The sequence below is a fragment of the Rhamphochromis longiceps genome, linkage group LG16 (assembly GCF_057381845.1).
Source record: "Rhamphochromis longiceps isolate RC_006_pf linkage group LG16, R_longiceps_female_GT1.1, whole genome shotgun sequence".
NCBI lineage: Eukaryota > Metazoa > Chordata > Actinopteri > Cichliformes > Cichlidae > Rhamphochromis > Rhamphochromis longiceps.
The window spans coordinates 36,262,011-36,276,832 of NC_140572.1; the positions used below are offsets into that span (position 1 = coordinate 36,262,011).

General features: G+C 38.4%; 2 protein-coding genes across 6 annotated transcripts; one reads left to right on the top strand and one right to left on the bottom strand.

Annotated features, from left to right (window-relative positions):
• Positions 1 to 113: 113 nt before the first annotated feature.
• Positions 114 to 6,180, top strand: parp9 (poly(ADP-ribose) polymerase family member 9). 2 transcript variants are annotated; one of them, XM_085383736.1, is made up of 9 exons: positions 114 to 254; positions 800 to 836; positions 1,548 to 2,443; positions 2,646 to 2,864; positions 3,440 to 3,655; positions 3,872 to 3,932; positions 4,442 to 4,926; positions 5,064 to 5,223; positions 5,313 to 6,180. In XM_085383736.1, the coding sequence occupies exons 3-9, from the start codon at positions 1,553 to 1,555 to the stop codon at positions 5,606 to 5,608; spliced, it is 2,328 nt and encodes a 775-aa protein (XP_085239862.1). In that variant the 5' UTR covers positions 114 to 254; positions 800 to 836; positions 1,548 to 1,552; the 3' UTR covers positions 5,609 to 6,180. The 2 variants fall into 2 exon arrangements, with proteins under 2 accessions (XP_085239862.1, XP_085239863.1); XM_085383737.1 differs by lacking the exon at positions 800 to 836 and having other exon boundaries at positions 121 to 254.
• A 47-nt stretch (positions 6,181 to 6,227) lies between these two features.
• LOC146651591 (fas apoptotic inhibitory molecule 1-like) lies at positions 6,228 to 14,498 on the bottom strand. 4 transcript variants are annotated; one of them, XM_085383738.1, is made up of 5 exons: positions 14,339 to 14,498; positions 11,517 to 11,650; positions 11,148 to 11,376; positions 9,382 to 9,431; positions 6,228 to 8,893 (listed from the first exon to the last, which is right to left on the bottom strand). In XM_085383738.1, the coding sequence occupies exons 2-5, from the start codon at positions 11,628 to 11,630 to the stop codon at positions 8,744 to 8,746; spliced, it is 543 nt and encodes a 180-aa protein (XP_085239864.1). In that variant the 5' UTR covers positions 11,631 to 11,650; positions 14,339 to 14,498; the 3' UTR covers positions 6,228 to 8,743. The 4 variants fall into 4 exon arrangements, with proteins under 4 accessions (XP_085239864.1, XP_085239865.1, XP_085239866.1 ...); XM_085383739.1 differs by having other exon boundaries at positions 11,517 to 11,647; positions 14,339 to 14,480; XM_085383740.1 differs by lacking the exon at positions 14,339 to 14,498 and adding an exon at positions 14,202 to 14,328.
• Between the last annotated feature and the right edge of the window lie 324 nt (positions 14,499 to 14,822).

Below are 14,822 nucleotides of genomic sequence, written 5' to 3' on the forward strand. Positions count from 1 at the left end.
CCGGCTGCTGTCTGCTCTGAACTAGTTTCACTTTTGTTTCCTGTGAAACGAAACGCAGTTTTTATTGGCGTGTTGTGGCGTTTGGCCTTGAAGAGTTGGCTCAGACCGGGGTGCAGCTACAGAGAAAGGCCTGAAAAACACCTTTTTTACACTTGGCTGCAGTCCACGGAGGCAGTTTGGAGACGTCCGCGCCCTCTTTTCATTCTTTCGCTTTCTCCTTCACTTCGGTACTTTCCAGCTGAAAGTGTGCGACGGTGAGTATCTGGCTTCTACGCAATAAACCTCTCGATCCGTTTAAACTAAAACCTATGTTTTATCTAAGGTAGTCGAGTGTGTGTTGTTCATGGATTAGGTTTCCAGTCACCAGCAAAAGCAACTTTCGTTGACTGGTTGCGTGTTATGTTGCTCGCTTTTCAATGTATAAAAAGGACGCAGAAACGTCAAATGTTTGACAGTTTCTTCATTTATACTGGTCTACCCGGTAAAAGAAAGTTCTGAATAACGTTAATTAGCAAGCTATGATTTTTATCTCTCTGCGACGCAGTGCACAAGTAGTGAGTGAACTGCAACAGACCCCAACAAAACAAAACCTTATACAATGCTGACTTAGTTTTGTTTTCTCTACGTAAATTGTACAAATGTAACATGTTATGAAAATATATAAAGTTGTTTAGTACGGAGTCAAGCGGTGTTCAAGCACACGGAAAATTGTCCCGACGTTGTTGTTTGTGGAGCAGGTAAATTATTTCTGAGTGGCCTAAAAGTGTCCGTTGTTTGTCTCTGTCTCTCTCTGCTGCAGTGACGATAGAACAGCAATTCACACGGAATTTTACTGGGTAGGTCACCTGCAACCACGTGAGCCGCATAAACTTATTCTCCAATGCCAAACAGGCTATTTTAGACTTGATAACACCACAAAAGTATAGAATACATTATTTAATATTCATATTATCATTATTATTATCCACAAAACCTACAGTGGGTGGGATCCTAGTTGTTGCATTTTCAGTGCAAATTAAAGTTACCACAGGCCGCAGTGAATCGTTTGACTGCATTGTTGTAATCTCTATAAAATCAGCAATAATTAACAATACTTTGATTTGCTAATAAACTCTATAATGCTCTAGTTTGATTGATATTGAATGACATCCTTTATGTAAACACTGCCACTCAACAGTGGGTGTCACTTAGAATTGCCTTTTTAAAAGCAAATTTGAATATTCTAATATAACATGAAATAGATCAGAAATTTTCTAAATATAATAATTAAATAAACAAACTTTAATTATATAGCACCTTTCATAAAAAAATTTAATACCTGGTTTACAAGATAACAGCAAAGAAAAATCAGTTATTGATTGTGTTTTACTTGTACATGTTTTTTAGAGAGTCTGCTCAAATATATATCTTAGCTAATTACATATTAGCTAAAATGCTTTCATGATTTATTACTTACTAAAAAGGCAAACAGAAAACAGCAACAAACTCTGTTTTAGGTGTGATGCTTCTGTCATTCTTTGATTCACTGACAGTCTTATTCTTTTCAGGAACCATGGATTATAAATCAGATATTGCTCTTCGTGAATCTTCACTCAACATTGTAAAACAAAGTGGACGTGCTCTGAGTGATATCCTCTACAGCAGATTTGGATGTGTGGCCACCTTCAAAGGTGTGGATTTTGAGAGTGATGCGAGCTTTGGACAGCAGAAGAGGCAGACTGTTGCCCCAGAGAAGAGGTTTTCCGTCAAGTTGCGTGCAGGTGTTGAGGTGTCCGTGTGGAAGGCTGATCTCACCAATTTCAAAGTGGATGCTGTTGTCAATGCTGCCAACTCCAATCTTCATCATGGTGGTGGCCTTGCTCAAGCCCTATGTGAAGCTGGTGGTACTCAAATCCAAATGGAGAGTGACAATTACAAATTCAAATACGGTCCCTTACCAACAGGAGAAGCAATTGTCACTAATGCTGGGTCGCTGCCATGCAGGAAGATAATTCATGCTGTTGGTCCACAGCTCTCATACAACCCCCACTATTCTGAAGTTTCTCGTGCTGAACCATTGTTGAAAACAACCATCACGAGTATTCTTCAGAAAGCTACAGAATATAATCTGGACAGTGTTGCCATTCCTGCTATAAGCTCTGGATTGTTCAATTACCCCCTGTCAGACTGTGCAAAAACTATAGTGTCAACTGTGAAAGACTACTATGAAAGATTTCCCCATCGACAACTTCCTACTAAGATCTTCTTTGTAAACAACGATGAGCCAACAGTCACAGAAATGTACATGGCCTGCCGTCACATCCTAGGTCCCAACCAATCTAACCAAAGTTTGTCATACAGCCAAGCAGCAGAAAGGAACACCAGGAGTGCTGCCAAAACAGCAAACATCCAGATTGGGAACGTTCTTATAACCCTGAAGAGTGATAAAATTGAGGATCAGAAGGTAAAGTCTTATACTGTTTCTCAATTGCTATTTTTATTAAACAGCAAGTTAGCTTGTTCTTCACATTTGTTTTTGCTTGTTTTTGTTTACTTTAGTGTGCACATCAAGTTACAGTAGTGTATTTTTATGGCCACTGCTTTTACATTGTGTATTTTCTTGTTCAATTTGTTTTCATATAATAATTGTTCTTGCATCCTCTCAGACAGATGTCATTGTAAACACAGCATCATCTGACAGAAACCTGAAAATGGGTCAGGTCTCAAATGCTTTGCTGAGCAAAGCAGGCGACAGAATGCAGGATGAAATACTAAAGGCTCCTTCTGGGCAACAAGTTGTCATTACAAGCGCGTACAAACTACGGTGTAAGGAGGTGTTTCACACTTTCTGCAGTTTCCATAATCAACAAACAGCAGCACACAAGGTAGATTATAACATGAAATCTTGTGTATCATTTTCATAAAAGTCAAATGCTGATATATAGACTATATGGGCAAAAGTACTGGGACTACCCATTACACACAGGAAGATAATTTCATAAACTGAGTTGTGGCAATGGTGGCATGCTATGACAGAATTATGTTTAACTGAGCTCTTTAGAATAACCCATTTTTTCACAAATGTTTGTAAAAGCAGACTAAATAGCTAGGTGCTTGATTTTGTACACCTGTGGTAATAGAACTGAATTGAACATCTAAATTCAGATTAAAAGTTTTGGCATAATACTTCTGTCCATATAGTGTAATATAGTCATTGTGTGATACATTCCAAACTGTAAGGACTTTCATTTGGTTTATATTTGTAACTCTAAACAAAAAGCATACAATATAATATGACAATTATTTTAAAATACAGTTTAATCCTTGGAAACACTTTCGAACCAAAAGATCATAATATATTTTTCTGAAAAATCATGATAAAATTAAAAAAGATGCTTTTTTTTGGACTATATTAAGAGCTTGGATTTTCTTTCTCTATTCTCTTATTATTTCATTGCAGTCCCTTTCTGATTCAGTACGGGAATGTTTATGGATGGCAGTTGCAAATCGCCACAACTCAATCTCCTTTCCTGCCATCGGAACTGGACACCTCGGGTTTCCTAAACAAGAAGCTGCATACATAATGTTAGAGGCAGTGGCTGACTTTGCCCAAACAGCTCAAACAAAGATGGATGTTTACTTTGTCATATTTCCTTCTGACCGTGACACATTTCAGGTTGTATTTTGCATATTCTGTCAAGATTTTAGAATTTTAAGTAACTATCACTGTAATAGATACATATCTGTAATTTGTTGTGGTGGGCAGCACTGTTGCACCTCCTGGAAACTGTTGACTAGGTTTGTTTGGCAGTGCTGCAAGTGCAACTCATGTCATTATTGTTTTGTTAATTTTTTTTAAAATAATATATTTTTAATTACCTTTTCTTTAAAGGCTTTTGAGGGACAAATGAAATCTCTCCAGCACAAAATCTCCAACTCCAGCTTCAGACAAGGTAAAACAGTGAAGCAGTGCTGCTCCATTAGAACATTAAAAAACAATACATCAGCATTTTTGTTTTCTTTTTAGATTATTTTCAGTACCTTTGTAATGAGCATTTTTATTACTGATCTAAGTGTTGGTTTGTTTTGATCAAAGTCCCTATATTCAGTTAATTAACTACCTGTAAAACCATAGCAAGTTAAAAAGTTAAAACTAATTTTTAAAAGTATTTTGTTTCAACAGTGTACATTTTGTCTTTTAAAGATATTTAATGCTGTTTTGCTAATGAATACATTCACCCTGTAAGAAAGGTGTCAAGAAGATATAAGCATAAAAACATGAAAGAAATAAGAAAGTTTGGTTGTTGTTCACTGATTGTTGTTATGGTGTTTTCTGCAAAATCCAGCAAAACTAATGTATAAAAGTAAATGCATGGAGGGATGGTTATAATTTTATTAATCCCATTCAAATATAATTAAAATAATAGTAGCAGTGATTTTTCTCTTTTGTGTTCTCCACCAGCATATGATAACAAAGAAGACTTAAGATTCAACAAAGCTCCAACTCCACAGATCAGTTTAAAAAGTCCTTGTAAAGAATCACTACATGAGGCTGAAAAATGGCTTGATCATCTTCTCTTCAGGCCCTCTCGCTCCGTGGTTATCTACAACAACTTCATCCAGCACCTGAGTGAGAAGCAATACCTGCTGCTCTCTCATTTAACCAGAAAGGGTGTTAAGTTTGAGGAGTTTTTGTCCAAGGGTCACGCCTGCCTAAAGGTTGATGGGCATTCAGCTGAGGATGTTGTAGGTGCTGCGTTGGAGGTGGAGGCCATGCTCTGCACTGTCCAGGAGGAGTTTGCCAGAGAGGAAAAGGATGAAATGTGCAAGTTGTTAGCTGAAGTGCCTCGTGAAAGAGAAAGAAGGACAAAAACAGTGGACAACTCAAGCTGGGAGTTCAAAGAAAGAATATCTGCTTTTAGAAATCTTGGTCTGTGGATATTAAAGGTAAATTATGTTTCATAAAATGTTCCTCAACTTTTCGTGGGTTACTATTAAGCTTAGGGATTTGGTTGCTTATTAGTTTCTTCCTCTATATAAATAAGCCTTTTGCCTTATTTCAAAATGAAATGTTCTATTTTTAGGTGGACAAAGTGGAGAACTTAAACTTGAAGAAGCTGTTTGACCTCAAGAAAAACCAGCTGGGGTGCTCCTCCTCTGAGAAAATGTTTCAGCGCATACCTGCACAGTTCTGTGAGATGGTTAGCCAGATTGGTTTCCATGCAGAGTGTGCACCACCTGAAGGTATGCTAACATTATATATATCAAAGCTACAGATGATATCATAAAAACACACCTAGTAACAAAAGATATTTATCCCTGTCTGGATCTAGACCCAAAATATGGAGAAGGCATCTACTTTGCTGGGACAGTGAAGGAGGCCATGGATGTTTGGAAGGAGGAAAAGGATAAGTATTTGTACTTTGTGGAGGCTGACGTGCTGAGAGGGGACTCCACAGAGGGTCAGCGAGGTCTCATTCTGCCACCTGCTAAAGGGACAGATCCACAAGTTAGGTATGACAGTGTGAGTGGAGGGTCTGACATCTCTGTCATATTTAGCAGTTATCAAGCCCTGCCCAGGTACATCATCACCTGTGAGAAAAAACAAGCTCAAGGATATCCAAAATGAGCATATTTACTGTTAGAAAAAAGAAATGTTTGTATCAGTTATAGACTCGATATAATGGATATTAGTAGCAAAATATGAAGGAATGACTGGGCTTATTTTTCTCATAATGTATTGCTGAATAATGGCAGCAGCAAGTTATCAAAATCTATTTTATCATAGCACTGCTGCAAGGAGTAGAACCAATCACATGTTTATCAATCAAGATTAAGCTTAATAATGTGCGTTTTATATCAACAACACTGTAGTTTTTAGATTGAAAGGGTTCATTTGTTTAGTGGCATCTCATGACTCCATAAATTTAGACATGATTATAACAGCAAATACCACAATAAATATGAAAAGACTTTAATCTAGCTTTGTTTGTCCATAAAATAATAATGGTGGTGGTGAACTCCATGATGAATGGGAGAATGAGTCATAATGGACATGAGTAGTTACAGTTTTCCTGTGTTGATGTCAGAATAAAATTAAAAATTGTTGTTTGTTTGAGGAATCTGGACTTATTTTATGTTTTGTTTTTATATTTTTGTTGTAACAACATTTACTGAAATATGGAAAAACAACTATTAAACACAGCAAAGCTTCAAGTGTGTCCAGATTTTTTTTTTAACTTAAAGATCAACAACAAAACCTGATCAACTACACAAATTTAATAAAATAAAATACAAGTTAAACAACTTACAAAATGAAATACATGTATAAACATTATTCCTGTATACACGACACATGAAAAACAGAGTGAGAAGGTAATCATAACTATACAATGTCACAGTCTACTGAGCATGAAACATTTTCACCTTTGACCCTTGAAACAGTTTGACAGGAAAAACAAATAGTGTGTCCGTTTCACGAAGCTTTCAGCTGCATTTCAGTTCAGTTTCACAGACATCAGCAGATGAAGTTTGCTAAGTTGGCCAGATTTACTACATGGGGCAAAACGGCATGTGAGCTCAAAGGTGTGGTTAGCTTTACCAATGATTTACAAAACGTATTATGTTTCCAACACACACACACACAGTCAGCTCATTTTAATATCAAGCACAAAAATAACAATTGGAAACATTTTCATGTTTTATTCTGAATTAAATATTATCAGGATTAGCAATAAATTGTGTTGCAAACATTAGTAAATCAGTTTGTGAGCTTTAAGAATTCTCTGTATATTTTGCACCTAGAAAAAGGAACTCATAGAAATATATGCAGCAGGGGCAAAAATCTCAGTTCAAAATCTCCTACATGTCATCTTGTCACTGCGCTCTCTTTCTAGATACCAACAGTACTTTCTTTAATGCCTAAACCCAGTTTGGATTGGCTCAGTGTTTGAGTAAATCTGGGTTCCAATTTCAGTGAGGATGTACTCACACACATCATGGCTGTCGCCTCGTCACCACTCCACTGATCGCCTGCACTCACCCTTAACAGTCTGGGCTCAGAGTGTGCATCAGTGTGTGTCTACAGTGACGTTCATGATGTTATGCATCCAGTTTCATTTTAAAGTGCTGACACTTCATCCTCTCATATGCCTTATAGATTTGTGAAGTGCTGAACACAGTGATTTTCACACAGGCAGCTGTCATTGAACAACTGCTGGAGTTACATGTAAGTACTTGTGCACGATTAGTGGTCACATAACATGCACATGTTGAGTCCAACTGAACCTGGACTGGAGCAGTTCATGTAACCCTGCCGGGGTGGAGCATGCAGCAGTCTGGTCAAACAAACTGGAAAATGGGAAACAAACATACTCGGGCATGGCACAGCTTTCTTAGTGTGAGTACAGCCTTAGTGAACGTCTCTTACCAAACATTTGTTTCACATACACTGGAGAAATCCTTAATATTTAATAACCATGATTTTATTAAAATATTTTTAGCTCAAATTCTGTATTATCCATAGACTGCATGTATAAGATGGACATAGCTTCCATACTGGTAAAATGAAGCAAATGCCTTAACCTGCATTCTTTCTAATAGCCAGCAGGGGGCGACTTCTGTACTTGTAGTTAGCAGGAAAAAAAACTCAACAGATTTCAGTGGAAAAGGAGCCCTCTGTCATTTGAGCTGTGACCTCGGTAAACACTTCATTAATTAATCAGTGGTATCAATCACTACATTTACATCATATCTAATACATGATGTTCAGAAAGACGATAATGGGGGCAATGACCGATCGACCCCGCTTCTGTGACATCTGGTTTAAAAACCCTAAGAGGGTCACAGTGGACAGCTGAAGGGTCCAAAAATGTGGCTTTGACAAATGTGGGTGACATCACAGTGGCTTTGTCCATCATACACTCTATGATACTACTGCATGAATTGACAGCACAACACAGTCACAGATCTTTCTAAAGAGAACAGAACGTCTTTAAAGTATGTTTGGACATCAGTGAGTGATTGCAGCTGTGTAAATGATTTATGCCTAAGTGAAAACTGAGAACAACGCACCCTGTAAATATTCTGACATCAACAGCAGGCCGTTGGAAGCTAATCACTTCATATCAACAGAATTAACCAATGGAAACACAAAGCATGTAACAGGCCAACACCAGAACAGGAACCAGTCCACTGCTACATTCAAGGAATAAAGTTACCCCGTTGTTGAACCTCCCACTCCACAACATTTGAAAATACAAGAAAGCTAGCACAAAGGTAAGAGAGAATGAGGTGAGGGTTTACTGGGACAGCTCACTGGTAACATTTGGCTGTGTGATACAGTACTTCTTCAAAAGCAGCTGCTCGTGTTAAAACCCTGGCTGAGAGAGAATAATGTGGCACATCTGGACTCCCGTGTTGATGATATTACTGAGATTAATAGTGTTAATATGATTATAAAGACCAGTGCACACATCAAATATCCAGTGTGAACATTTGGAGACAGTAAATGCTTGTTTCTGGCATTAGTAGCTGCCCTCGGTCTTCTAAAACTGCTCAAACTTAGCTTTTGTCTTCAGCTATGCTATTTACAGGACAGCTTTCACCAGTATATATATGGCTAATATACTCCGCACACTACAGCAGCAATGCATTGTTTCTCTCAGTTGGTCCCTGACTTTATCAGCTTTAAATCACCTCGCGCCCTCACTCGGCGTCACAGATACAAAACCAGATCTCTGCTGTCATCCAGGCGCAGTCACGCTCACTCTGTGCATTCAGCGATCTCCGTGCCGTCCACGAGCAGCGTGTGAATGATCCCGTCTCGTCTCTTCCCGCTGCTCACAGCTTTCACGCAGCAGTTGTGGTCTCCGAGTGTGAAGTGCGTCTCTGTGCCGTCGTCCACAAACTCACCCTGCAGGCGCAAATCGCAAAAGCGTGAACTAAGAAAGGAAGCGTCCTGTTCCAAACGAAAATAATGATCCAATATGATATCCCAAAAGAAAACAATGCACCGCACCACACAAGCAACCAATCAATTTATATTCAAAGGCAATGAGCAGATAAAACAACAACCAGGAATACACAAACAATCATCAGTAAACAACTTATGGTTTTACAACTGTTGTTAACTATTCAATATAATAAGACCAACACCCCAGATAAAATGACATATCCGAACACAAAGACAATATCCAAACCAAATTTTAATACACAAAACAAGTACACACAGCCTAATCCTTAATGTGAATGCCTCCCATCAACATAAGCACTCTTTAATGAATCTATGATTTATACCATCTCTCTTGCAGGGTCCCCGGGTCACAGACCCCTAGTGGTCTGTTACTAAGGGAACTGCTGCTCTAATAACAACCTGTATTATGTCACTCGTGTTTTACTTACTGCAGTCTCAATATTTTGTCCGTTACACCAAACATCCATGGTGTCTTTCTCTGAAAGTAAAAAGACAGATTTTTTTAAATTAATATTTACCAGATAAGCATTTAAAAAAAATGTAAGTAAACTGGCCCAGACACAGCTGCTGAGCCAGTGAGAGCAGGTTAGTGACTAGCTTTAACTTTAGGTGTAATGTTGCTGGGTGCTGGAATGAGAAAGTTTATCTGACTGTCTTGTGGTTTCCAGTCCTAGTCTGACTCATATCTATTCTGCGTATTTAATCACTTGTAGGTGGTTTCTGCAAACTAAGAGCCAGATTTATGGTCTGCACCAGCACAGGATTCTCCGCTTGACATTATAAAACCACAGCTGACATTTGTTAAAGAGCCACAGCATTAACTTTGTGACTGAAAGGCGATGCAACGTCTGATCTGAGCAACGCCCTTGTTTGCCTTAATCTTTATCTGCATTCATCTGCTCTCTGCAGTGAAACACTAAACAGAACTAATAAAGTTACTTTCACTGAAGGCAGGGAAGAGAAAAGACTTCAGACCTGCAGGACCACATGAGTCTATGCACAGACTGAGTTATAAAGACAAGAAAAATGGAAAATGCCTCCAATGGCAGAACACTGGCTGCTGCATACTGAGTAAATGAGTAATTACACACAATTACAGCCTATTAGAGTTCATTTCACAGAGATATTATCTTTGTGCTAATCTAATATACTGTTCATGCTGTATATTATTCCAAAGAGTTGCTGAGCTCTGTTTGACTACTATAAATCAAGTCTTTGTTTGTTTCTGTTTCTCAACAAGAACCAAATTCAGGCTGCTCAGTTACAGCAAAAATCACAACCACAGTTATCTTGATCAACATCAGGGTAATGAATATTTAACATGATAACCTGACTTTTAATAAAAGTTGTATTTACTGTGTCTTGCCAGAATCCTTTGAACAAAGTGTTTCTGGATTAATTTACATTTTCCTGTCTGTCTCAGTCTACATGCCAAAGCATTCTTAGGCATGATACTTAACCCCAAGTTGTTTTTCAATGTGCTCATCAGAGTGTGACTGTTAGATGGAAAGCGCTTAGGTGTAGAAGTGCTTGTATGAATGTGTGTGAATAGTTGAACAAGACATGCTGGATAAAGCATAGTACAAAATGTACTACATACAGTGAAAGACAAACCACAGAGATTGTATTTAATATAAAGTTTAGTTTAATATTTCCATTCTTTCCCAGCTGGGATATCTCTGTTACAAATGCAGACAATGCACAGTGGTTATTTGCGACATGTGCTTTCAAGGCAGTTTGCCACTTGATCCACTGTAAGCAGTACAATTATATGAAGGATTAACTCGCCCAGATCACAGACACGGCTGTATATGGTCCAAGCTTAGAGTAGTTAAGGAGCTTAGGCTCAGCTACTGCATAATATTAGAGGGTGGCTGTGAAGAGGCATAAATCACACTGTGCTAAATATCAGGTCTATATCTATCCTGACTGACTATGTAGATGAATTAAAGCTTTATGTATCTTAGATATATATTTGTATTTTATAACCTATTAAAGCTATAAAATAAGTTGCATCTTTTCTCCTATGAGATCATGTTTTGGGTTGTTGGGAGGGGTTTTTTTTGCATAATTTTTGCAGAATCTTGAATATAGAGCTTTTCTGTATGAATAAAAAAATCATAATTATAAGCTGTCACAGTAACAGAAGTAAAAGGACAAGAGCTGAATGATACAAACACTGAGAGGAGCTCACCCAGGACCACTCTGCAGTCAATGCCGTCTAAGTTGAGCAACCAGGTGCTGGTGACCTTTGACCTGTTCTCCATGTACTTCTTCAGGCTCTTCCCGTTGATCTCCAGGGTGTACTCATAGGCAAAGCCACTGACTGCATCTATATTGATAGTGGCTTTGGTGTCTGAACTGCCCACGCTGAAAGTTTCCTTCCCCACCAGTTTGAACATCCAGTCCCGCCTCAGGACCTCCTGGAGCATAAATCAGAAAATCACAGGAGCTGATGAGGCTGACCTCAGAAACACTCAAATAAAATCAAATAAATTAATAAATAAGATTAGTCCAGCAAAACACGTCCAGTGTTTCCCCGGCTAACAGTATGACTGCACACCTTTCCATCCACGTAGATGACCCTCTTTCCGGTGGTGGTCCCGTGTTCAAACTCGATTCTGTGAACTCCATCACTCAGCGCCACCTCCCACACTCCAGCGAGATCATTAGACATCGTGAGTCCTTCAGAACCTGCTGGAGAACCAAACTACAGCGTGAATCGAAACCAAGGGCAGCTAATACCCTGTGCTAACCTCAGCTGCTATTAAAGAAATGAAAGCTAACAATGCTCGTATCTCTGCGGCTCTTAGCCCGCCGGCACGAATCCCCCCCGGCTACTTCATTACAGCAACTACAGCTACGGCGTTAGAGTATTAATAGCGAGTTATAACTGTGACAGAAACACGGCTAAAGAGCGCAGCTACAATGTTACTCTTTGTGGCATCTAAACTTCCGGTTTCGGGAGTGTTCTTTCAAAGTAAAAGTGGAAAAACGGGTGTCAAACCTCAAAGAGAATCAGAATCAGAATACTTTATTAAACCTTGAGGAAATTGTGTGGTTATAGTTGCTCGAAGAAGGAAGAACAGTAACTGTCTAAACTAAATTAAATAATTGAATATATTATAAAGTTATAAAATAGAATAACTCCCAGTATATAACACAAATTAAATATATATGCTTGAAATTGTACTGTAAACTGTGTTGTTCACACTGCACAGGTTGTGCAGATATTAAGGATGTGCAGCTACTGCAGTGTGTACTGAGGATTAGATCGAAGAGCCCACTTCTAGGCCTTTTCAGAGTGTGATTACAGCTGTGAATTACAGATAAGCTATTAATAAGTCATTAATTACTTTCTTCTTATAATAATTATTATTGTGACTAGTATTATAAAATAAAAAAATGAAATTCCTGGAAAATAACACTATAACTGTATCTAGACACATTATATAACTTATTACATTAAGGTTATTTCTCGTAAGAGACTTTTTCTACCTCAGGCTCGTCATCAACTGTTCTCTAAAAGGAGTGCTTATTAAATAAGAAACACAATTCAACAAATAATGTACACTTTTGTTCTGTCTGGACAGCTATTTAAAGGGGAGTGATATAAGAGATATCACTGAGATGTTTTTCACACCTGAAGCTCTGGTCGCGTCTACCGTGTTCAGTGTGTACGCACCGTTACAGTTTCAGCTTTTTTTAAAAAAATTTCTTTTAATGGTGGTTTTGGTTAATGTTTAACACAGTGAAAAATCTTTCCTTGAAATGTTTCTTTAATATAAGTTATTATGCTATGATGTTAACAGTGTTGGGGAGTAACGGAATACATGTACCACCGTTACGTATTTAAAATACAAAATATGAGTAACTGTATTTACAGTTACCGTTTAAAATGGTGGTATTTAGAATACAGTTACTTTGTTGAAATAAATGGATTACACAGCGGTATTTTCCTGTTTCATATTGTGGCGGGTCAGGACTGTTTGGGTTTTGTTTGACAGCTACGCGCGCTCTCTGCGACTGTGTGTTTCCTGGGTGAGAGAGCTCTTTTTGTTGTTGTTGTTGTTGTTGTGCTAAGCTATGCCGAGCAGTTTGGTTTCTGTTGGAAAATAAACGGCTGTGATTTAATATGAATGCAATAGGCAGAGTGTTACAGGCATAGCGCTAAAGAATGTAGCCTCATGAGCAGTGTAGTCCGCGCTGCAGGGAGAATGAACTACCATACCCGTTATGTGTCTGTGAGCGATGGAGGGAGAAAAAGGAGAAAAGTACGAGTTGTCATCGAGCAGAAACGGGAGCTGGAAGCATGTAAATATAATAATAACCACTGCAGCCAAAAGCCCAGTTGTAAGCACGCTATTAAGACTCGACTGTACACTGTGTTTGTGTTTTCCCCCGAAACAATAAGTTCGTTGGAGCAGTCTTTCAACGCCTCTCTCTGTCTCTCGTCTCTCTCGCAATCAAAGTTGACCCAGACAACAAAGAAAAGCTATTTTTCTGCTACGAGCCCAACACGAACCCGAAGTATTAGCCAGAGGTCCTTTACTACGGTTCGGAGCCGCGGACCTTCAGTAATAGTAATAAATCACACAGCAATAGTACATTCATGTAGTTGTAAAAAGCACGATAATATGTTAAGTAATCTAAAGTATTCAGAATACGTTATTCTCATTGAGTAACGTAACGGAATACGTTACAAAATACATTTTGGGGCATGTATTCTGTAATCTGTAGTGGAATACATTTTAAAAGTAACCTTCCCAACACTGGATGTTAATAGCCTCGCCCATCTGATGTCACATGCACAAGGAGCAGAAAATATTATAATGAATATTTAAACTATTAAACTGGTTGCTAAGAGAAAAAATTAAAAATAAAATTGGGGAAAACTGTGTTAAACTGCCTTCACATTGAAACACTTACTAACGCTGTTGTTTTTAAGTATTTAAAGACCCTTAACTGCGATTGTTAACCACTTTAACCAGCACACATAAAAAAAATCAGCATTCACGCACTTATATTTTTTTAATTTACAGCTTGACACAATTTCTGATTTCACAGTAATATGAGAAAATTTTATCATATGGGTCATATGATTGTTGGATTTTTCTCTGTATCTATTATTATAGGATATACTGTACAATATAAAGCGCCTTGGGGCGACTGTTGTTGTGATTTGGCGCTATATAAATAAAATTGAATTGAACGTAGTTTTATTTTGAAAATAAAGCGGAAGTCTTACTCCAATAGTAACGCACTCTGCTGCAGGCTTGATCACAATTTGTGGGTCTGACCGCTAACGTTATCTTCTGCGCTGTGAAAGCATGACCTCAAAGGCTATCTGGTGGAATACGATCCACCATTACAGCTCCATGTTACCTGCCCGGTCCTGAGATGCTCCCTGCAGCTCCGCGGCGCGTAAAAATGGCCCAGCAACCACTTTAACGCAGTTTTTCCACAGCTCCTGCGGACAACCAACAGATGAGCTGCGGCTATGCTGTTACTATGGTAACATGGAATCGGCCTACGCGCAGGCTTCTCCCCGCCCACTCCGGAAATAGCAGTGCAGGTACCAGATGTGTTTAGATTGTAGGATTGTAGGAGCAAAAGTTAACGACATATTATATATCGTTCAAGACTTTATTTCCACGTAAACAGACCTGGAAATAAAGTCTGTCATGCAAAAATAGAGTTTGTACAATTATAGCAAACATAAAATTCAAGAGTCCGAACTTTTGTAATTTCTTTAAGTATCTTCAGCAGTAGTTCTCCAGGGTTCTTCTGAAGGACATTCAGAGCTCTTTCTTTGTCTCTGCCTTTGGTTCTGTTCTCTGTAATGATGATCTTTTCTGCTTCAATAACG

What these genes read in the sequence shown, in the direction of transcription:
- parp9 (XM_085383736.1), top strand. Translation starts at nt 1,553, where the DNA reads ATGGATTATAAATCAGATATTGCTCTTCGTGAATCTTCACTCAACATT. An exon ending in CTGACCGTGACACATTTCAG is followed by an intron (nt 3,656 to 3,871) that starts GTTGTATTTTGC and finishes TTTTCTTTAAAG; the next exon opens with GCTTTTGAGGGACAAATGAA. An exon ending in TTGGTCTGTGGATATTAAAG is followed by an intron (nt 4,927 to 5,063) that starts GTAAATTATGTT and finishes TTCTATTTTTAG; the next exon opens with GTGGACAAAGTGGAGAACTT.
- LOC146651591 (XM_085383738.1), bottom strand. Translation starts at nt 11,630, where the DNA reads ATGTCTAATGATCTCGCTGGAGTGTGGGAGGTGGCGCTGAGTGATGGA. An exon ending in TGACTGCAGAGTGGTCCTGG is followed by an intron (nt 9,432 to 11,147) that starts GTGAGCTCCTCT and finishes TTTTACTTTCAG; the next exon opens with AGAAAGACACCATGGATGTT. An exon ending in GACAAAATATTGAGACTGCA is followed by an intron (nt 8,894 to 9,381) that starts GTAAGTAAAACA and finishes TTGCGCCTGCAG; the next exon opens with GGTGAGTTTGTGGACGACGG.